The sequence below is a fragment of the Coffea arabica genome, chromosome 5c (genome assembly GCF_036785885.1).
Source record: "Coffea arabica cultivar ET-39 chromosome 5c, Coffea Arabica ET-39 HiFi, whole genome shotgun sequence".
NCBI lineage: Eukaryota > Viridiplantae > Streptophyta > Magnoliopsida > Gentianales > Rubiaceae > Coffea > Coffea arabica.
This window is the reverse complement of record NC_092319.1, coordinates 4,635,135-4,660,043: the sequence shown is the minus strand read 5'-3', so window position 1 is coordinate 4,660,043 and position 24,909 is coordinate 4,635,135. Positions and strand designations below refer to the sequence as shown.

General features: G+C 34.2%; 1 protein-coding gene and 1 long non-coding RNA gene across 2 annotated transcripts; one reads left to right on the top strand and one right to left on the bottom strand.

Annotated features, from left to right (window-relative positions):
* The first annotated feature begins 1,192 nt into the window (after positions 1-1,192).
* Positions 1,193-5,107, top strand: LOC140007629 (uncharacterized). The gene is made up of 3 exons (XR_011814942.1): positions 1,193-1,675; positions 4,171-4,226; positions 4,884-5,107. It is a non-coding gene; the product is annotated as an uncharacterized lncRNA (long non-coding RNA).
* Positions 5,108-6,242: 1,135 nt separating this feature from the next.
* LOC140007413 (loganic acid O-methyltransferase-like) lies at positions 6,243-7,821 on the bottom strand. Its single transcript, XM_072050172.1, has 3 exons — positions 7,647-7,821; positions 6,878-7,549; positions 6,243-6,782 (listed from the first exon to the last, which is right to left on the bottom strand). Exons 1-3 carry the CDS (start codon positions 7,731-7,733, stop codon positions 6,426-6,428), a joined length of 1,116 nt encoding a protein of 371 aa, XP_071906273.1. The 5' UTR covers positions 7,734-7,821; the 3' UTR covers positions 6,243-6,425.
* Positions 7,822-24,909: the final 17,088 nt, after the last annotated feature.

Here is a 24,909-nt window from a genome sequence, read left to right as displayed (position 1 = left end):
GCTTTTTTCATTTACCACAGTATATTTTGACATTTCAAGTAACAAAATAGTGATTTTTGATTGTTGGTGCTTAGATGTTGTTGGCACATGCTGATCTGTGATAGTATGCTAAATTGATATATAATTTAAATCAATTCTCCCTTTTGTTGATTCTTGACCTCATTGGTGTGAGAACCCTGAAAATGGATATATATAAGCTAGTGCATATTTCATTTGCATTTCTTTTATTGTTTAATAACTTCTAGCATTACTTTTAATTGTTCACAATTAAGTACGTAAAAATAGGTTTACGTGAAAAATAATATAATTTTCCAAAGTTATGAAATTTCTTGATTTTATTTGACTAAATTAATATCTTTAGGGTTGGAATAATTTTTCGCCTTAAAATAAAATGTTAGAATACTTAATTCCTTTATGCTAAATTAATGATAATTGAATCGTTAGATTTACTATCTTAAAATAAATTATTTAAAGCCCTATGATTAATTCCAATTAGTTCCTAATGGTAAATGTTAATAAAAAATTTCCGCGTTAAGATAAAAACCAATGAATTTTAGATAAATATGATTCTAATATACTAAACATACTTAATGCGTGAAAATTCAATAAATATACCCTTATCTCTCTTTATTTTCAAATAAGTGCGTAAAAATAATTTTTATGTGCAAATTGACACCCTTGGATTAAATTATTATTTCACTCGACTGTATATTACTAAATCGATAAATTTCGAGTTAGTCTAACTCTATTCCTTGAGAAATAATAATTGGAAATTCTAATAATTAATTTAATCGCTAAATAATATAAGAATTACTAGGAACCTTAATATTCAAGTTTAAGCGATAATTATTCGATAAAAAAAATGGTTTAGGTTTATTAGGGTATAATTAGGCGTTCAAATCGCACTTGGGGATAATTTTTAGAATTAAGTTGGAATTGAGAAATTAAGTGGAGATTGGGGAGCAAAGTGAAAAGACTAAAATACCCTTACCTTACCTTTCCATGCAAACCAAACAAGACGTCTGACCGCAAATCAAATCACATTTGCTATTACCAATTCGATACGCAACCAATTGTTATACGAAATCGATTCTTACACGAAACCTCTATTTCTTAAACAACGGCACCACCAAACCATCCTTTCTATCTCACGGCTAAACCCACAAAACCATTCACTCTAATTCACATTTCATATCACAAACACAAACCGCAACTTCCTTTCTTCTCTGCACAAGTAAACCACAAACCGCTTTCTCTCTTGATACCGAGACACCACCATCACCGAGTCTCAATTTCCTTCTCTGCACACTCCACCGAAACCACTGCAATCTCTCTCCACAACCACACCATACCTCTTCCTCTGCCTTGACCGAGAGCATCCGAGAGAGAGGGCTGCTTGGTGAGCTACATCCGAGAGCTAGGAGGAGCGAGCGTGAGCTGCCAGAAATTTTCTGGTCCTGCCGTGAGTTGGAGTGAAGCCAGGGAGGAGATTTGCAGGAAGCTTCACCATTTTGCACCTTCATCCCCACCAACTCCAACCAACCGACCTCAAATCCACCAGCCACAACCAATTCCAGCCGCAACTTAGGAGCCAGGATCCACCGACTGCACTTGGCCGAGAGCTAGGGAAGAAATTTCTGGAATATTTCGTGTGAAGGATTAGCTGCTATCTGAGGTAATTTCTGGTCTAAGTAGGATGATTATTAGTTGAGCAAGCTACATCTGAGCTTGCATGTTCAGATTATGCAGTCGGATGTTGAAATCCAACCATTAGAAAAAATTCTGTTTTGTCAAAATGTTGCTACCGAGAATTTGAGGAGATAATGCAACTCCATTTGTGTTTTTCTGTGGCATCTGAACACCTAAGTGCCTTTAACTGAGTGAAGACTTGAAGATTTAGACCATGCATGTTGAATTGTGCATTCGGATGATGTGTTAAAGCAGAGAAAATTTCTGGTTTGGTTAAGAAAATTTCTGCCGAGGAACTGGTTTGAATTTGTAATTTTATTTCTGACTTCCTGCGATAATCTGAGCTCAATTTGGTGTTTAACCAACTAATAACAATAAGGTTAAGTCATCTAAGAACTTGCATGTGGGGGTTAGGCATCCGGATGAGATTTTTAAGAAAAGAATTTCTGATATGTGCTAGTATAGAAACTACCGAGAGCTTAGCTGGATTATTGCAGCCTAACTTGGTTCGATTTTGTTGTTGTTGTTGTTGATGTTGTTGTTTAAACTTATAACCATGATTAGATGGTTAATAACAAGTTAATTAGGCTCTGCATGCAGCTAATTAGTTAGTTTAAACCAGAAAAATAAAATAGAAATGCAATCTGTTGCATGCATGTTTGTCCGAAGCTAGCTGTACAAAATTTCTGGAAGTTTTGGGGATTTGCAGCTGTTGTTTAAGTTAAATTTTGAATTGGAAATATTAATTAGCTAGATAAGTTTTTGCATGACTAATTTGGGTATCTAAAACCATGTTTTAGCTGAGGAAAATTGGATTTATAAACACCCAAGTGCTGGAAAAATTCTGGAATAGCCGAGAGGTTTGATCAGAAATTTTCAGTTTGTTTTCTTTTGGATTTTAAACTATTTCTGGATTTTTCTGGATGATTTTAGTTACTAAATGAATTTGGTTTTGAAGTGGAAATTTTTAATAGCTAGCTAAGTGTTTAAATGCTGAATTTGAGTACCTAACACCCTGTTTAAACCAAGGGAAAAACTGGATCTAAAGTATATTAGTTGCTGGAATTTCTTATGTGATAGTCAAAGGTTGAGTTGGAATCTTAGCTTGATTTTTAAATGTTTCCTTGAATCATGATGGATGGAAATGCTTGGAATATGTTGTTTTGAAGTTCTATAAGAAGTGTATGGATGGTTTGAATAAAAACATTTTAGTGTTAAAAGAGAAAAAGGAGTTTTCACAAGTGAAAAATTGAAATTTCAGATTTTCGGATGTCCCTGACCAGTCTCAGTAAAATGCTTATATCTTTGTGTAGAAAAATCCGTTTAAGGCGCCGTCAGTGGCATTGAAACTAGAGTCATAGGCCTTTGTCCTGTAGAAATTTCGTATTTTTCATCCATGTGTACTGCTGTCTGTGAATCTTGGAAGTAGACTGGTTTGGTATGAATGTCCTGTTCTTCGTGAAACTAAATTTTGATTTGGTTTGATCTTGTAGGCTACTTGTGGTTTAAATTCTGGATTAAATTGTGGTTGGAAGTAATTGATGTTGTCAAGGGCTAATGATTTATGAAGCCTTGGCCATTTGAATGACTTTATAAGTACTATTGGGTGATGAAAGTTAATTGCCGAAATGTCTTGGAGGCATTACTTTTATTTTTATTTGCTTATGATGGGCTTGCTGAAACCAAGTGCTAATGATTGATGAAACCTTGGTTGTTCATTTTATTTTTATCAGAAATGCATTTGTTGAAATCTAGGGCTAATGATTGACGAAGCCTTAGTAATTTGCTATGTGATTTTTGCCATATTTTGATCCATAATATGATTTCGAAACGGAATCGGAGCTGTGGAAGTTGTATCGACCTTGCGAACTCGAGTAACTGTGATCAAAGTAATCAAAAATATTTCCCAACTAGTATTATATTATAAAACTCAATATCTAGTGTTTTGCCTAAAACTTTCCAACCGATAATTTCCTTTAGCTCAAACTAGCCTTGATAGCTATAGTAAATAAGTTCTATAGCTTTTGAAAACCCTAAGTCTTATTTTATTTCTTTTCTTTTCATTAAGTATTACTCTTGGCTAGTTAACTATAGGAAAAATTTCCAAGTACGAGTTTTATTTATTTTAGTGCAAAGCCTGGGAAACTTGCTCGGCAAGAAACCCTATTTTAGGAAAAATAGTTTTTAGGGATAATTTTTGCAAAAGCCGTAACTTTAGAGAAATGTTCAAAGTAACTTTCTAACATTGATATTAAGAGATTTGTCGATTTATTCCAAGAAAATAATACTAGTTACCCTTTTATAAGAAAAGTAACTCAAGGAAAACTCTAGGAAACAATTCTTCTACTTTTGTCAAGTTTTAACCTAAGGGACTCTTGATTTTTCTAAGGGAAAGTGAACTAGTAGTATATTAGATATACCTCAATGTCTATAAGCTTAAAAACTGAGTAGAAACTTATAGTTTCAAATTTTGGTTTTTAGGGTTTTTCGAGGACTCGGAATTCGATCCCCAACTTGATATCTGAACTCCACTCTTGGTGAGTGTCCCTGCCTGTTCTATGCTTACCTGCTTAAAGTACTTTCTTGACTTGTTATGTGATAAGTTGAAAAATTGGTTTCCGATCCATCGAAGTGAGCTGTGTGTACTTTATCGCACTAGCCGTTCGAGTGGTGACTTGTGCAAAAACATTTTTCTCCTGAATCCTCGAATCAAAATGTAGTTGCGTCGTTGGGTGAATCCCTCGACTCCTGAATCCAACTACGGAAATGTCGCTGGGTGAAACCCTCGATCAATTTCCTGAGGGTATATTAAGTATACTCCTCTCAATTATCTAAGGGTATACGCAAGTATACTGCTTCCTTGTATCTACGGGTATATCTCGAGTATACTGCGTCCTTAGTCGGTGAGCGGGCCCGGGACAGGGGTATGAATGGTGACGGGTTAGGTATCAAAATGAGACGCTCTACATGGATTATAAGTAGTGAGAGTTGACGGAGGGTCAACTACGATAAATGGTGATCAAGCGAGGAAAAATGGCTCCTGAGAGCCCACGTATCCTACCTTGTGCTGTTATCTTCTTTCTTAATTGTTTAATTTTGCCAAGTTATTAACCGCTGTTTGTTATTACGTGATTGCATGTTTTGGGGCACCATTGAGCTTTAGCTCACCCCACGTTTATTGTTTTCCTTAACAGGTTCTGGAAACTGAAAGCTGGATGCTTACTCATGTTTTCCTTTTGGATTGTATTTGAACTCTAATACTTATTCTGTAGGCTGTAATGTGTTATTTGGTCTGATGTATTTTCCTTTTTGGATTGCCACTTGAAGCTGGAAAATGTGTAAACCCTAATTCGATTACTTGGCTTGTGAGTTGTATTATGGATTTATGTATTTATCTATCCGGATTGGTTCGACTTTTTATTTTGGTACGTAGCATGTGGGACGGTTAAGTGCATCGACGGGTTATTTTATCTTTGCTATCTCTGAAGTTAATGTGGCTTTAGGGATGATCTTACTTGGGGAAAATCGTTTTGTAATGGATTAGGTTATTATTCGAAAGGATTTGGGTTAAAATGCTTGCGTGAGTCCTGGCGAGAGGTGGGCAGACGGCCCCGCCAACCCTTTGGTTCGCCTCAGGGGGAAGTGGGGTCGCCACAATTGGTCTTCGAATTTGTTTCATTTCTTGGATAGAAGGGGACAACTTTACGAGTGCTCGACCACAAATTTCTTGGGAAAGCAAGCTTGGAGGATTCTTACTACTCCAAGGCACCTTCTTCATTGTGTACTTATAGCGAAGCATTTTTCTTTCACTGACTTCCTTCAAGCAATGCTAGGCTGTCGTCCTTCCTTTACATGGAGAGGGATTCTTGAAGGTTGGAAAGTTTTGAATATTGGTTGCAGATTGAGAGTAGGATCAGATGATTCTATTTGTATCTAGCATGAGCATTGGCTCCTCAGACCAAGATCTTCTTGTATCTGCTCTCTTCCTCGAGGGTTAGACAGACAAGCTTGTGTCGCTAAACTTATCAATCATAATCTTCATAGTGCAAATATGAAATTCAAGAGAACCCAAGAAACATAAAAGGCTTAACAATCCAAAGACCCAAATAGCCGTCTAACTAGCTCTTTTGATTTGGTGCTTGATCCAAAAACCTCTCTTAAATTGGAGTATGGACTCTTCAAAATTCTCTTGTACTTGTGCCTTGACACGCTTAAATTTACTTAAACTCAACATATTTATAACTACCAAGGAGAGGGGCGTGCTTCTTTGTAGAACTCCCAATATAAGATACAAAAACAAACTCAACAACAATAATGCTTCCAGGGCTCAAAAAATGGCTAGTAAAATCCAAGAAGCATTGCCTCTTTGTTTCTCAGCAGTCTCTTGATGCCTTCTTTAATAAATTTCTCACATTTAATTTTAAGTTTTATTAAATCTTTCCCAAAAAAAAAGCTAATTTTATTGTGAGTTAAGACAAGTTCATACAACTACTGATCAGTAATATAAAGGTTTTGTTTGGATAGTAATTACGAGCCAAAATATTTTCCTGAAATTCTCAAAATACGTTTTCTCGCCACTTTATCATTCTTCTGACAACCTTTTCATCTTACATACACTATGTTACAACTAATACAACTCTTGAAGTAATCTGCAATCCAATAACTCTCATTGTTTCTGCACCATCTACACAAGACCCAGCTTTGTCAATTGATCATATGGAATTTCTTCTGAATAATTAGGAAGTAACTTTTATTTTCTGCTTGAGAAAGACAACGTAGCTTGCGTCTTTAATGTACCTCTCATCAGATAGGACAGGATTCCCGATGTATTTTTCTCTATGACGTTCGAACAAGATATCAATTACTCCTTCACCAAAATGTTTCTTGACGAGTTCCCCAAGGACAGCTCTCATGTGAAGGATACAGACATCAACGTCAAGCTGTACCCCTTTTTTGGCGCTTGAAGAATCTAGCTTCTCTATTTTCTTAACCTCAAACAATCCGTTCACCTCAATCAGTGTTTTCAGCTCAGATGGCGATGGATAATAAAAAGGCAAGTTAAACGAATCCACCATTTCTTGAGCAATCATTCCCTGCAAGGATATGATGGTGTCAACTTTCAAGTATGTAACTATTAAAAGATGAAAAACTGATTTTGTGAAATTTGATGTAATCGGACCACTTTTACCATTTTGGCCAGGTCCAGGAAACAGGATCCCAGAACGTTAAGATTTTCGCCTATACTGGACTCACACATGTGGACATCATCAGGGAGTCCATCTGCTACAAGCATCATCAATCCTCCTGGAACAAGCTCTTGTGCTCTGGCTCTCAGGAAAGAATCAACGTCTTTTCCAAACTGAGTTGAATATGCATCTTTAACTTCTTTAGCAGCTCCACTATAACAAATTCTGCCCTTGTTCCAAGCAGGGGAGTTTTTATCCATCACATCTACTGGGATCTTGGAGAGCCAGTGAAGCGCGGTGGAGCAATGTGCAAAGTGTAGTGTAGAACTAGGAAGTAGGCGCCCATAAAAAGAACCCGGAACTCCAGCTGCAAAGTACCGCCCTGTAGCAGGAAGATTTCTGAATAGAGTATTGAAATCATTATTGACATGGTCGTTGAAGAAGACATGGAATTCTGGCATCTCTGTTTCCACCGGAAGGGATTTGTATTTGTTTTCAACAGCTTCAATGATGTTATGCACTGCACGGAACGTGTTAGGACCAACAGAACACCCAAAATCTGCAACTCGAAATGAATTATTGCCAGGATTAAAAGAGTACAGATGGTTTCCAGGATCAAGATGTTGATCAATCAGTTCATTCATCATTTGCTTAGCTGAATCCAGTGATTCTTTCTGCATCATGTTAAACACTTACACATTATGTTCCTCACTTTTTGGTATCCAAGAGAATTAAGCAAGTAAATTTGACTGTGGCATAGCAGATTATTACCTGGTAATTGGAATTTCTAGCGTAGCTATGTGGACCGTCACCACCAACCATGGGGTATGTGGAGCTGTCTAATGCCTCTTGAGCCATATCCGTGCTTCTTTTGATCAGCCTGAAGCCTAATGGTGGTTGTTTAATTTCTGAGAAGTGACAATTTCTTTATGACGATTTAGTCAAAGAATTAAGAACTTAGCGTTTACTTATACTGTTTGCAGGCATTCCAACACGACGAACGGATATCATTTCTTTTTTGTGCATGTATAATAACAAATAAAAAATAAAAAGGGATCATTTCAGAAACCTCCCTAAGGTTTCTTATAATATCACTCAACTCCCCTATGCCTTTTAAAATTTCACTTATCTCCCCTATCAACTTGATAAAATCAAATGTCCCTATCAAAAGTCACAAATTTACAAAATTATTCTTGCACTCTTAATAACTATTTAATCAAAAAACTAAAAAAAATGAGAATTTTTAAAGAACCAAAAAATATAGAAAAATAACTAAATTGCTATCTAATATTGGTCCATATTTCTTTGTGTCAAGGTGATAGTGGGACAGCAAAAGACATGGATAAATTAAAATCTAGTTAAAGTCAACTAGTTAGAAGGATTTTGGTAAGTAATTAACATCTTGAAAATTTTTGTTAAATACATACAAGTCAAGAAATTTTTTTTAGGAAATATGTTTTAATGCATAATGTAATTTAAATTACTAAAAATTAAAATAATCTCTTTATATGTGTGGTTTGTAATATAAATCCTACTTATAGAAAAAATTATATAAATAAGTTAGAATTTAAAAAATTAATCAAAAATGATCGCATGACCAAATATATATCTAGGACTATCCTTTTTTTTTTTTTGCTAAAATTTTATTTGTTATACTAGGTAATAGATATTGGATATCTACAAAATTACTCTTTATTGCATTTATACTCGTTCATATTTTCATTATTTTTACTTGTTAACCTTATTTTATATTTTATTATTGTTATAAGCTTCATAAATAAGATAACATAACGGTAATATTGGAATAAAAATTTTATCTTTTTTGCATTTCCTCCAAAGGGGCTAAAATGTTAAAAAAAAAGTCAATTCAAGGAAGGGAAGTGTGGTTTTAAAAACCTAAAAGTTGCTAAGTGATGTTATGAGAAATATCAAGGGAGGTTTATGAAAATTATCCCAAAGAAAAGACGCAGAACAGATGATGACTGAATTATCCCCATCGAATTCAATATTATAAAGGTGTCAAAACTAAAGTTGTGTCATCATCTAGTGATTAGTGATCATAGACCCCCCAAGAAAAAAAACCCATTGGATTTGTATTATCTTTGCTGGTATCTTAAGACATGTAGTTAGTGGAATCTCCATAAAAAAAAAAAAAAAAAAAGTTTGGCAAAACGATGAAAACTAGCATCTGGCAAATAAGCATCCAGATTGAAGAGGCGAATGCATAAATTAAACGTTTGTCTCTTTTGCATACACCTGGTTTATATGTATCGAAGTTTTAAGAGCTTGTATATTATGAGTTTGAACTTGTACGTGATTGTCCACTAATACGAGTGTAGAATTTTTTTGTTTTTTCTACTTCAAATCATTGTTGCACGTCTTACCAAACAGAGCGTGAAAAATTAAAGCTTAATCTAGCAGCAATACATCAGGATTGTTACTGTAAATAAGTTATTGTATCAATTAGTATATTCCATCAATTTAGTGCACTAATTAGTCAAATAGCATTAATTAATTAATTAATATCAATTAAGAATTTATTTTATAGAGAGTAGTCTAAATTCATTGTGTTAGTTGTCAATATTCACTTTGTACAGGTCCATAAATACAGGCATAATCTCTTATAAATGCATATGAGAAATAAAATCAATTTTCCTTTCCTCCAGTTCTTCTAAAAATGGTGACCATAATACGCCCTTCAAAATGTCCAGACAAGGAGCCCCGGGACCTCTGAAATTGTTCGCCCAAAAAAAGTTATTTTAAATGAAAGAAATATCAAAAGCTATCAAAAGTCGTGCTTGATGTCCCATGCCTTGTCTTAAAGGACATCTAATTGCCTTTAGATCACTGAAACAACGTAAATAACATACGATATTCCGACAATAAATTGCAAAATTATACTGTCGTTTTATAAAAATTACACTATGGTGAATAATTGACATTTTATTTTCCAATCTTATACTATTTTTGTTTGTACCCTAGAAATTTTTTATTTTTCACTAATCAACTACGTTTTCAATAATTAGTAGCACAAAAATGAGAATTACAGTGTTTAGATCATGTTTATGGTTTAAAAATAGTCGTACTTGTCAAGAAATAGTTTTGCAACGCAAAAAATTAAAGTTTTGGTTTCTTTGATTGCGAAAAGTGTTCAAATGTATAAAAAATTGGACCTTTCTCGTTTTGAAGACCAAATCATTGCCACTTATTGAATTATACTGTCGTTTTGTATTGGAAATTCAAATTTTCACTATTTTTCATGATTACAATGATTAAACTAACTTTTACGTTGTAATTGAAAGTGTATGTCAAAATAATAATTTTATGACGTCACATCACAACATTTTGCTGCTACTAATCAAGAAAAGCATTTAAGTAAATGAAAATTTGTTCCTTTCTCATTTTAGCAACGTAATCTTTTGTACTCATGAAATTATTTTGCCTGCGCATACTAGAAGTTTTTTTTTCACTAATTATTGTGTGAAATGCACTATTAGTAGGCAAAATTAAACAAACCGATAGAAGACATAAAACTAGAATTGGGAAAAAATTATTATTTAGAAGTATCTGTTCCTAGGTTGCATCCTTGAAGAAATCAAATTCCAATAGTCATGTGCGTAATGGTCTCTCTAGCCATATACAGAAATCGAGAAGGAAAACGAAGTGTTATTGCTTTTTAATTATGTTATTGGTTATAACCACTTTGAAGCAAAGTAATATGATCATTTTTACCACTAAAATTGATTACTTTTACTATTATTTAGCAGCCTAATTTTACAACAGTTACAGTATTACTAGAAGTTGTCTCGTTTAGTTTTAAGGTTAACTTTTGAACCTTTAATGTACTAAAGTTACTACTAGGTTACAGCAGCAATTGCAATTGTTTCAAGGACATTCTTATGTTCGTTATGGGCTGCTAATAGTAGCTTAATAATGGTAATGCTCTAATTAGTTAAGTCAGTTAAAAGGCTTTATTTTAAGATGTCTTGAAAGTGCTAGAACTCTAATTTTGTACAAAAATAGAAAACACAAAGATTGTGATAGTAACGACAAAACAAACAATGAATTTGCAAGTCAAAGTCACCGACATTTTGAGAAAATTTTCTAAAATAAATGTTTTTCAAAATAAGCGACTTGCTAAAGTTATGGACTTTCCGAATTTAAAGACTTCTTTAAGTGCGTGACCTTCCTAAAATAAAGAGCACTAATTTAATAAAACTTTCCCTAAATGATTGGCTTTCCAAGAATATGGACCTAAGTTAGGATTCTTTCCAAAGTTCGGAAGACTTACCAAAAATAATAACTTTCTTAGAAGGAAACTTTCTAAAATAGAAAACTTACTAAAAAGGGAAATGTTAAATATATACACTTTACTCGTTTAGGAATGTTAATTATCTTAGTCAAACGTCTCTAGGGGATGCATTAAGAAATAAATGATGAACGATCAATTTACACAAAGTAATTGATTTACATGTCATTTCTCTTGGGTTAGAAGGCAAGGATCAAGAACCTTAATTGGGCTTCCTGTCAAGTGAATTGAGGTGAGTGGAATCTACTCCTTTTTATTTTCTTAAATATGTTTTTCTAATGTTTAATAAAATGTTACTTTCTATATGAAAATGGAATTTGTATGGCTATATTTGTTGCATCTAAATGTTTTTTTTTATGAAAGCTATACGTATATGAAATGTTACTTGATTGTTTGATTAAATGTGAATGTTGATGGGATAGCTCTAATGGTCACGTCTTTATCGGTAGGGTTTATAGTCCTATCAATGTTATTGAAAAGTAAAGTGCAATGTTAGTCAAAGGGTACTTTGGAGGTCCCTTTCACTTTCCATTCTAGTGGGGTCAATCACTAGATTGAGTAATCAGTACCGATGAAGATGAAGACGTGTAACTATTAAGAGTCAATAAATATTTAATGAATGTCTATATATTATACCAATGTGCAAGGAATATGATAAATATTTAATGAATGTCTATATGTTAGACCAATATGCAAAGAATGTGATATGGCAAATCAAGCCGTTCAATCTTCAAGTGAAGGTTCCTTTAGGTCCTATCACTAGCGTTCGTGCTAGGCGGCTTAAAGAGTCATTCCAAGCACTGGTGCGGGCTATCCAAGAGCAAATTAGAGTACCTAAATCAATTGAAAGACTTGATCGTGGTAATTCGTCATTCGTTACCTTAATTCAAGTGGAGTAAGAATTGATTGATCAACCCTAGCTCGAGTTCGTTGGTATCAAGGGGAGTTCTAAGTCATTGTCTTAGCTCTATTCTAGAGTCATTTGATACTTAGTTATGTTATTTAGTTGTTTGTATGTTGAATAAAAGCCAACAGCTCATGTTTGGTGGGCCATGAGTCTTGTTAGTTTATTAGAGGAAATAATCGGCTTGCTTGGTTAATGGGCCAAGTAATTAGTTTAGTTGAGCTAGAATGAGTCAAGTTAAGTTAATAATTAGTTAATCGGCTTTTTCCAGCTTATCTCCAGCTCAAAATTTCGGCTGCAGCTGTAAAGAAAAGTGTGAAAACTTGTAGAAACATATTTTGGAAATCTCAAGATGCATTTCACATCAATTTTAACAATTCATTTTGAAGCTTGAATTCTCTATATATAAGGGGCTTGGAGAACATTTTTCATAACTTTGAAAGGCTAGAGACACTACCAAGATGCTGTCTTTACTAGTTTTTTTTAGTTCATTAGTATAGTATAATTAGTATCGTTTATCCATCTTGTACTTACATTTAGATTTGGATGAAGAAATAAAAAGCAAGATGGAGAGCTTGGATCATGTGACAAAGTTGATTTCTCTCCTATTACTTTCTCTTTTATATTTGAGTTCATGTTTAGTTATATTACAAGTATGGTCTTTTCTTTTATTCTCCTCATGTTTTGTTAAAGTTTATGTCTAGAATTATGAATGAACTTTGTATATTTTGTTTGTGACATTTATTTGATTATTTGATGGTATTATTTTGAGAAAATTATTTATCACTTTTGCTTTTCTAATCATGATTAACCAACCATTAATTGTGATAATCTTAAGGTGTTAAGTATACAATGAAAATTAGGATTTGATACTAGTTCAAAGAAGTGCTAAACCTAGAGAGTATATTCACAAGAGTAGAGGTATACCTTTGTGGTTTTAGTCGGTTGATCCATTTAATTTTATAGAAGAAATAAACATGTAGTTAATTTCATAACTACGAGAGTAGGTTTGGATTAGTTATAAGTATAGTTGATTCACTACAAGAGTAGGTTTTACATACATTAGGAAATTATGCCATAACTAGTCAAGATAATAATATTCAATTAACCGGTAATTTCAATTTCAAGAGTAGTGAGGAATTCTATAACTTTAGGAGTTTTCTATTATTATTTTTGTTACTTTTATTTCATGTTCGTGGTGTAGATTTAATTTTTTGCACTTGTAACAATCTAAATAATAAAGAAATTCAAAAATCACCAGTAATTGATAATTTTCCTTATGAAATCGATACCTAATATCTCTGTACTCGATAAACGATCTGTATACTTACAAAAAAGGAATGTTTAACTTTTATTAAAATTTGGTGTATGGTACAACCTTGTCATGTATGACAAAGGAAATCAAGTTGCATAAGTTGTGCAACTTGCACAAAATTTTCGACTCGTGAGGATGAAACATAAGGAGACTCGCGAGGATTCATCACCTGGTTCTTGCTTTGTTCTTGAAGTGCTAGGGAGAAAGCAATCTGACTAGAATTGAGAGATGAAACCACTCCAACTTCTTGTGGTTTCTTCTCCTAACTCACAACTAAACTTTGACGCATAACGTTTCTTGTTTTCACCACCTATCTTGGTGACTTGGTATATTCATTTTGCTTGTCCCTTTTTCTGCAAAATCAATCACTCAAAACAAGTAAAAGTGGACAAAGATAGTAAAATTAATCCATCAATACTCTCACTTCAACTCTTGGTTCTAATAAAAAGTAAATTAAAACTAGCTAAAAGAGCCATAAAATATATTACATAAGTAGCACTTATCAAATTCTCCCATACTTAAATTATTGCTTATTCTCAAGCAATAAGAAATACAATCTAAGAAGTCTAAAATTAAATCAGCGTTACCTCACCATCATCATCGACATCGAATCGACAAACCCCAGAAGGGGAACTGAAGAAAGGACGTCTCGATTGAAGAAAGATCATACTAGTAGTAGTAGTAGTAGTGTCAAATTTACCATGGCAAAGCCACGGGGTCCTACTGGAGAGTTCTTCAGGAGAAGGGATGAATGGAGGAAGCATCCGATGCTGACTAAGTGACTAACCAGTTCCGCCACGCCACTCCTGGCCTCGGCATCGCTCTCGTGGCCTTCGGGATTTACCTTGTCGGAGAAGCTGCTTACAGCAAGATCTATGCCCCTTCTCATTCTCACTCTCACGCCTCATCCTCCGCTGCCGGTTCTCATTCTCACTGAGAATAGTCAGTGTGAGATATTGTTTAGCTTTGAATCTTGGGCGTGCAGGTGATGCTTGATGAAAGGCAGCGGCATTCAGTATTCATTTTGAGCTCTCTGTCGTCACCAATAAATATATCAAGTGTTACTGTATTGCAACTTTATGCTTATAACAACTTTGATTCTGGTTTTTGAAACATTTGTCTGTTATAATACATTTATTTTCTGGAGTTTTTTTTAAAAAAATACAATCCAAAATAATGGCTCAAAAGTTTTGAAATAGCACGTGCATATTTCAAATTCAATTCCTTAAAACTAAGAAAACAACCATTGTGCAATTATTCATTTTATCCCAAGTATTCATAATATAAAGTAAAGGAGGCAAGATTATACTATAATTTAAATATATCATCTCAATTTCTTATTCTCACCTAATTTTACAAACAAGGAATTCACAAGATCCATAAAAATGCTTCCTCAATCTATGATCATCTTTTTTTCAAAGGCAAAGAGGGATTTATTCATATAACATATCCACTGAAATTATGAAAGTCCCTTTTGACATGAAAATTGATATTTTTAGATAAAAATCTCCAATTACTCAACATTTCACATAGTTGCTTTGCATATTCTTAATTCAAATACTATTTTACGCAAAAGTCGACAAGTTTCAATTAAAACTCCCAGTTGATAAGAACATGAATCATTGGAGTAGAATAGCTCTTATTCTATTTTTTTCTTTTTTCTTCATTTTTTCTCTTCATTTTTTTTTATTTTTCCTTCTTTTTTTCTCTTTCTCTTTTTTTTTTAAATCAATGACATATTCCCTCTTTGTAAATTTATATAGAAATAATCTTAGGCAAAATATTACATTTATTGACCAAGTTTATCACTAAACTTTGTAAAAGCAAGTAAAGATAGGAATTTTCAATAAATATGCAAAAAATTAAGGCAAAATTTCCTCCACTTTACAAGATATACTTCCTTAATAAGCAAAAAACTCCCAATCACATAATAACTATTTCAAAGTTAATCGAGAAATGAATTTTTCAAGGTACATGTAATTATTTTAACAAGTAAGGGAATTTAAAAACTAATGGCTTTGGAACTTGTTACCCTTGCATTAAATCAAAAAATTTTGAAAAATTTTGGGCAATTATACAATTTTGGACAAGATTTTGAAATAATTTTCAGCAAAGTCTTCCTTGTAACTTGACAGCAAGCCCATTTTAAAACAATTTAAAGCATAGGAAATATTTCCAAGACAAGTCCAAATAATTTAAACAAAAATCAATCACAATAGTGCATACATAACCTTAATTCCCCCCTCTCAACATTTAAAATACACATGGTCCTCAATTTGTAAGAAGCAAAAGAAAGGTAAGAAAGTAATACTCCCTTATGTAGCGATTGGTAGCAAATAGACATGAAATTCACGAGCCAATGATCCAAAATCTACTAAATCCAAGCCAAAATTTTCATGAGTTTCATTGGTAGATAAAAGAAAAATTGAAAACAAACTACAAAAGTTTGAGATAAGTAAGAGAGCAAACAAATGAACCAGTGATAAGGTTCTACCATGCACCAAATTTTAATAAAACCTAAACACCTCGTTTTCTAAAAGTATACAGGTCGTTTATCGAGTATAGGGGATATTAGGTGTCGATCCCACAGAGAAGATTGTCAATTACCAGTAGTTTTTGAACTCCTTTATTATTTAGACTATCACAAGTGCAAGAAATTAAATCTAAACTATAAACATAGAATAATAGTAACAATAGTAAGCTCCTAGGGCTATAGAATTTCTAACTACTATTGCAAGTGAATTATCGATTAATTGAATGTTATTATCTTGGCCAGTTATGGCGTAATTGCCTAATGTATGTGAAATCTACTCTCGCAGTGAATCAACTATATTTGTAGTTAAGTCATATCTACTCTCAGAGTTATGAAATTAATCACAAACTCATTTCTTCTATAAATTACATGAACACGCCAATAAAATCATAAAGGTGCACCTCTATTCTCGTGAATGTACTCATTAGATTTAACACTTTCTTAAACTACCGTCAAATCTCAATTTTCATTGCAAACTTAACACCTTAAAATTATCACAATTAATGGCCGGTAAATCTTGATTAAAAAATCAAAAGTGATAAATAACTTGCTCAAAATAATATCATCAATTAACCAATTAAATATCACTAACAAGATATAGAAAGTGTATCCATAACTCTAGACATAAACTGTGAGGACCCGAATTTTTCTTACTATTAATTCTATTTTACTAGTTTATTTAATTATTTATTCACCCGTTTTCTCCAAATAATTTATTTCGACTATTTTAAATCCATTTACATGGAGCAGTGTCTCACTCATATTTTTGAAACGTTCCGTTAGCAAATTTAATTTTTTGGAGGCTCATTTAACGAGAAATAGCGAATACACATTTTTTGAGGCAATATTCGATTCGAGAGTGCAATAATCTTGGAGAATTAAAAATGATCAATAGTAGACTAAGAAAAGTTAATTGAGGGATTAGAGGTGAGTAAGTTCAAATTTCGCCTTATCGCGCGCGAATCAGAGGTTCGAGTATTTTGTGTCGAATCGATTAAGTTGAGATTTAAAAAACTTATCCTAGACTACTAAAAGTAAATAATTATAGTGTTAAAAGAATTACATTTGAGGATTAGTGCACAAGTACAACAAACAAGAGAGAAAAGTGGTAGTTCGGGACACTATTCGTGCACTATTCCTAGTTGATTTTTGTACAACTTTTGGCCACAAATTCTTAAAGCTTCCAAGAGAAGCTTCAATCAACACAAAACCCTCTCTCTTCTCTCTCTTGGAGCCAGCCGAAAACAGCAAAGGAAGAGGAGGAAGAAAGCTCCTTCATCTTGCACCATATTTGCTTCCATTTCTCTCACAAATCACCATCCAACTTCCATACTTCTTGGAGATTAACTTTAGCTTGGTGGAAGACATCATCTAGTGGAAATTCTTGGAGGTTTTTGTGGTGAAAATTGTGGTTTCTTCAAGAACTAAGGAGGTAACCAACAACTCTTGCAATCTCTCCATTTTCCTTCAAGAATCAAATTTATATTTCATGGGTTTGATAACCCAAAGCATGAAATAGGTAGAGGACTTGAGAAAACCCATTTTATCTTGTTTTAACTCTAAGCTAGCGGACTTGATGATGCCTTTAGTTAGCTGCCTTGAGGTGTAATTAGTTATTTGTGGTTGTTTATGTGTTGATTGAGTTGAATACGGTTAGAAAGTGAAGGAAAAATCGAAGGAAGTGGTGCACTAGAGTTGGCCGAAAATCTGTCCTTGTTGCTCAGTGATTTTTTAAAATTTTTGGTAATTATTTTGCTGTGAAATTGATGGTTATATGTGACATATTGTGTGTACAAAGTTTTGCCCGAAAATCATTTGATTTAGTTAAGCAAAACTCAAGTTTTCGAAATTTAAAGAAATCTGGAAATGGGTTCAGGGCAGCCGTACAGTGCTCCTTTGATCGAACATAACTCTTTGTATAAAAGTCAAAATTGAGTGCCGTTAGTGGCATTCAAAAATAGACATCTGTAACTTTCTAACGGTATAAAAATCACTTGCTAGTTTGATTTGAGTGAACTGCAGTGAATTGATAAATTCTGCTGTTCTGTTCTGTTCTATCTGCCTGTTCCATTCGAATGGACATGAGAAGCTGCAACTTGTGGCTCGAATTCAAACTACTTGTGAACTGATTTTGGAAATGTTTTCTTCTAATAAAATGAAGTATTTTGAACCTAGTTTCCAACAGCACCAACCATTCATAATTTGAACTTGTATTGAGTGAGATATGGCCTGATTTTGAAAGTACGATAAAGCTGGAAAACTGGAAAGCTTTTCCTTCTTGCTGGCCGACTAGTCTAGCTTGTTGTGGGATACTTTAATTCGAAAATTTTGATGTAAATCAACCATCAAGTGTTTATTAAAGGTTTCTAGGACCTTGGTTTCAAAAATGGATTGAATTTGGACTGATTTCATTGTGCAATATGTTTGGAAAAGAAATAAAAGCAAGAATACAGATTATTCTCGAAACATTTTACGAACTTTAGTCATTTTGTTAACTGCTTTCCCACGTGAGTTTTTGCGTGAATTTGATACAGGGGTAGTCCACCTATAGAGGTTTAAGTGTACCAAATTTGGTGTTATTTCAATAACCTTTTGATACCCAAATAATGCCCCAAAGTTGGCTTTTAAATCTGGAAATTCACTGTTTTAGTAGTGAAAATTTACCGACTTTGAACTGCTATATCTTGATATTCAAGATTCCGAATTTAGTTTCGTTTGCCATGTTAGAAATTTTGTTTGGAACTTTTATTGTGCTACGAATTTCAAAGGCTAGTTTGCTTTCTGTGAATTATACTAAATTTTCAAAGATGACTGCAAAACCAAGACTGGTTCAAACCTATCTTATTAGAACTGAATCTTTGAGTTGAAAAATGAGTGCTTTCCATTTAGAATCTTGGAAAGGTGTCTTCTAGGAACTTTTAGTACTCCAAACCGAGATTTCCAACGGTATAAAGTTTTTCAATTTTGGACCTGTTGAGTGCAAGTTCTGATTTTTCTAAATTTGACGTGTAAAACTGAAATTTTCCGACTTGTTGGGAAATGAGTTTTTGGAGACTTTTCCCTATCCTTTGATATTGATTGATCGTTTTAAACTCAATTTCATGGAGAAAATTAATTTCTCTTGTGTCAATAAATCCTTATTTTTGAACCTCTATTTTTGAGTGGTTAAGGTTCTCTTTTGAGGCATCGACTAGTCTAAATAAGTGTATCTTCTTTCTTGGTTAATACGTGATTGTGAGCGAAAGTACTTGTTATTTGTTTAGGCGATCAAGGAGATCTTCAAGAGAATCTCGAAGCGGATGCCTAAAGACTTAATTGCTTGCTCACTCACTTTTGTTTTGACTTGATAAGTGTCAAGTGTATGAAATGTTGTTACGTGCTTAATTGTTCTCATTGATTGAGTATTTTGAAAGTATCGAGTCGAGTGTGTATTTTATCGCACTCGTTCTCGTTTAAATGAAGTGTATTTGAATTGCTTAAAGTGAATTGCTAAGTGAATTAAGTGAAGTGTTGCAAAAGTGAATTATGCTATGATTGCATATGTCGATTGGAGAGAATCTCCACGACTTATAGTGATAATAGTGGGGGACGCCCAAACTCATCGGCCAACCTTGTGACTCAAGCCAGCATGGGTTTGGTCGTGAAGTTTGGTGAGCCATGAGAAAAAAAAATGATAAACTTGATCTATTGGAGAGATCTCCTTTGGCATACTCGAGTAGTATTGTATTATATAAAAGAAGTGCGGGCCCGAAGCAGGGGGTTTAACGGCGAACGAGGAAGTGTAAGTGAAGTTCAACGGACTTAATACCCACCCAGTTGATGGAGTGTCATCGCGGGGGAAGTATTTGATCGAGTTTTGGCGAAACAAGTGGAACATAAGTCCTGAGAGCTCCCTATCCTTATCAAGTGTGTTTTATTATTGAATGTGAACTACTTGAATGTTAAAATTTTAATTCTCGTATAAGTGCTATCGTTGATTGAACTATATGTTTTGCATGTTTTCTTGGTCTCACGAGTATTCGCTCACCCCATTAGATTTGTTTTCCTTAACAGGAGCCAAATTGGAAGGAATTATAGAGAAACTGACTTGATACACTTTTAATTAGGGTTTTGAATGTAATTAATTAGATGACTTTTGAAAGTTATATATTTTGTATAAAGTGATGTACTTGGTATCTTGAACTGTAAGAATTGAATACTTATTAAGGAAGCGACTTTTCTTTATTACCTTCAACTTTTATTACTCGGTTATTTATCTTTAAATTTGAATTGAAATTGTACCGAGTCCTAGTGAGAGTTGGGCAGGCGTCTCGCCGATACCCTTAGGTTCGCCCTTGGTAGAAGTGGGAGCGTCACAGTTGGTATCAGAGTTTAGGTTTCAGATCTTTGTAGTGTATTTTAGGCTAAAATTTTAGGATACCGAACCATGAGATTCACTTGAACATTAACTTATTGTATTCCAGTGGTTAAAGAGAATTAGTACTCGAGAGTTTTTTTGAACGGCATTGGTGGAAAAGAGACTAGGTTTAGAGATCTATTTGAAAAATGTATTAGAAACTTTACTGTTGAGAATAGGGATTAAATGATTTAGTTATACTGTAAGTGATATTTGAGCGAATTAGTGACTTTAAATTTCAAACCTAGAATTTATGGTTGTTTTGTAGAGATGGAGAATGGTAACGGAGGTCACGCTGCTAATGACAATGGGCATGCTAATGGACATGTGGTGCCTCTTAGGTCTATTCGATATAGAGTGCATGAAGGAGAATCTTGTATCCGATACTCGCCTTCTTCAAGAATTTTTCGTTGTTCCTGTAGGACGATGTACACCTACCCTAATGAGCTGGTATTGTCCCTTGACGATGAACGTCAGCAGTTGGTGAATACCAACAGAACCTTACTTCAGGAGATCGAGGAACTAAATGCTATGATAGATACCCAAGATGCTAGGATCATTGAGCTTGAGGAAACAATGGTAGAGGAGAGGACTAGGGCTAGGGCCGCTGGTGTTGAGCTCCAGAGGATTAGGGTTCGACTGGTTAGGATAGGCGAAGAGGTTCGGGATCGGGCCGCCAGGATTTTAGTTAACATCACCATATTGATAGAGGAGACGATAGAGGCTGTCGAGAGCCCGGTTTGTGAGGGCGCTCCTGAGGAGGAACCTTTCGAAGAGATTCGAAGGAGGATGTTCAAACTAGTGGTTCGGATGCGAACTAGACTAGGATGTTGACTTTTGACTTTTGTGATTAGAATTAGTTAGGGTGACGCTTGTAAAGCTCTTGGCGTCTATTACATGACTAATTGCACTTTTGTGACACATATGTGTTATATTTTTGTAAATACCCCATGACTTACTGATCTTGTATGGATCTTTAATTGTTAATATATGCTAATTATCGTTATTTCAAATGTTTTTCGCATTGACTTGTATTTTAAATATTTTCTCAAGTGATTAATTCTATTCTTGCATTTGGACATAACTAAGATCATGGATGCTCGAAAGAGTGGTAGGGGCCAAGGGTGTGGGACTGGGCAAACCCTAAGTTCAAGGGGATGACTAGAGAATGGCATCTAGACCAAATCGAAACCCTAGGAATGAAGGAGATAATTAAGTAGCTATTGTTATTAACTATATGATTGATATCTTAGCATGATTAGTTGAGCACCAAAGCCCTAAACCAGTCAACCAACCTAGGAACCAAGAGAGGTGTGAAAATTGAACGATTCTTGAAGTTCGCCCATCTAAGTTTCACGGAGGGTCTAACCTCAAAATAGTAGATTGGTTTGAGAGGATGAAATGAGGCACTAGTGAAAGTAAGAGATTAGGTTTTCTTCTCGAGCAACTTTGTAGATGAGAATTGGAGAATGAATTAGGGCATGGAACTTTTATATTAAGGATAAGATCTCCGTATTTTGTTATGTTTATAAGCAGTAATAGTAATCTGGTGGAGACTCAAGAGCTCGTCTATATTAACTAGAGAATAGTTAAGATTTATATTTTGGGGTAACCTAGAAGTAAAAGAATAAAAGAGTAATATGGCCAGAGCTCCCATTGTAAATAATACTTATTTTGATTCCTTAGTTTGCCTGGCAGGCTAGCAGTTGACTTAATCTAACCGGTGAGATGACAAATTTGGGAGAGATGCATAAGAAAATGGACATTCTTCGGAAGGAAATAGAATTTCAAAAGAAATTGGTTGACTAATGGGAAGAACAGTGAAAACAAGAATATGCAGAGAAAATTGATTTGCTACGCAAGAACGTAGAATTGGAGAAGAAATACAAATGAAATTCTCAAACTGATCAAGCCGTGATTGCTCACGTAACTTGTGAAAACTGTGGCAAGATTAACCATGCTAAGGCCGAGTGCTCAAAAAAGTAAAGAAAATGTCTGAGGTGCGGTAGTACCGAGTATAAGTTTTCGAATTGTCTTAGAGTTTCTAAGAAAAGAAAAAATACTCGGCAGTCTATTAGATCTATAGCAAAGCAGTCGAGGGCCAGAAGGGGTGATTAATGCTAATGGCTGTGAGAGAGATCCAAATAATGGAAGTAATACAAGTGGGGATGGAATTGACTCCACTCAAGGAATAGAGGTTGTAGTTTTACCTAGTCTAAACTGGCATTTTAGAGGTGGTAATCTTTTGTAAAAGGAAAAAGTCCTTTTGTTGTTTTGTATTTTGGTGACTCGGCATGTTCTGTTTTGATCTTTTGTTCCCTTTTTCTTTTGAAATGATTTGATAAACTTATTTCAACTTGAGGTAACTATTATGATATTTTATAACATATGATAATTTACTTGCTTTCAATTAATTTCATGACTTACAGGTATATTTAAACTTTGCTCCACACCTTTAGATTGGTGATAAGAGATGACCAGTAGTAGATGTGGTCGAGATTGTACTTGAGAGCGTAGGCAAACCTGAGGTCTTGGAGGTGACCAGGGATCGGCGGTAGACCAAAAATCAAGAACTTAGGGTTAAAACTGGGACCCAATGCTTGATTGCCAACTTGATATAGTAAAATTGTGAGATTCGAGTGGGTGAAAAGAAATATTTGATAAATTTAATGAATTTAACGATTAAGGGACTGGATATAATATTTGGAATGGAAGTTTGAAACTATACATAGACTATCGAGACTTGAACAACATGACCATTAAGAACAAATACCGTTTTACCTTACATGGGTAAGAATTCGATCAATTGTAAGGAGCCATGATACTATCTAAGTTGGATTTAAAGTAGAACTATTACCAGTTGAGGATCCTAAAAACTGATGTGCTTAAGACCGCTTTCAATCCAAGATATGGGCACTTTGAATTTTCAGTTACGTCCTTAAGATTGACGAAGGCACTAGCAGCATTTATGGACCTAATGCATTGAAGTTTTAAACCGTATTTGGATTAATCTGTGGTGGCATTTATTAATGGTATATCGGTATAGTCTAAAATTCGAGAAGATCATGAAAGACACCTGATGATCATTTTATAAACCCGAGAGAGCTCATACTTTCGTTAAATTCAATAAATATGAGTTCGATTGAAAGAAGTAGCCTTTCTAGGTTATAAAATATCTAAAAAAGAAATTGTTATAGATTCAGCTAAAGTGGAGGTTGTGTTAAGAGGAAACGACCAGAAAACCCTACCGAAATTCGGAGTTCTTAGAATTAGCTGAATATTACCTTCGATTTATCAAGGATTTTTCAAAGACTGCAAGACCCTTAACTAAGTTGACTAAGAAGTATGGTAAGTTATTTGGGATTCTAAATGTGAGAAAATTTTTCAAGAGTAAAAAAGTGCTTAACCGATGCACCTGTGTTAGCCTTACCGAGCGGAGGAGATAGTTTTGTGATTTATACAAATGCTTCAAAGGATGGTTTAGAATATGTATTAATACTACATGATAAGGTGATTGCATATGCCTCCAGAAAGTTAAAATCTCACGAGAGAAATTATCCAACACATGATTTGGATTTAGCGACGGCGATATTTGCATTAAAGAAGTGGAGACATTACCTATATGAGGTAGACGTGAGACCGATTAAGTTACCCTATGACTTGGAAGTTCAAATGCCTATTGGGGATCAAAGTTTAATTGTTAAATGTGAGATATGGGATGGAAAGTATAAGTCGTTGATCGATTTGATAAACCTAGTGATTAAGAGGTGCGATGTTGTCTTAAGTATGAATTTCGAGAACGAAATTCCTTTTAAGGAGGAAATGATTTGAGGACCCGAATTTTTCTTACTTTTAATTCTATTTTACAGGTCTATTTAATTATTTATTCACCCATTTTTTCCAAAAAATTTATTTCGACTATTTTAAATCCATTTATATGGAGCGATGTCTCACTCATATTTTTAAAACGTTCCGTTAGCAAATTTAATTTTTTGAAGGCTCGTTTAACGAGAAATAGTGAATACACATTTTTCAAGGCAATATTCGATTCGAAAGTACAATAATCTTGGAGAATTAAGAATGATCAATAGTAGACTAAGAAAAGTTAATTGAGGGATTTGAGGTGAGTGAGTTCAAATTTCGCACTATCGCGCGCGAATCGGAGGTTCGCGTATTTTGTATCTAATCGATTAAGTTGAGATTTAAGAAACTTATACTAGACTACTAAGAGTGAATAATTATAGTGTTAAAGGAATTACATTTAAGAATTAGTACACAAGTGCAACAAACAAGAGAGAAAAGTGGTAGTTCATGACACTATTCGCGCACTATTCCTAGTTGATTTTTGTACAACTTTTGGCCACAAATTCTTAAAGCTTCCAAGAGAAGCTTCACTTAACACAAAACCCTCTCTCTTCTCTCTCTTGGAGCCGGCCGAAAATAGCAAAGGAAGAAGAGGAAGAAAGCTCCTTCATCTTGCACCATATTTGCTTCCATCTCTCACAAATCACCATCCAACGTCCATACTTCTTGGAGATTAACTTTAGCTTGGTGGAAGACATCATCTAGTGGAAATT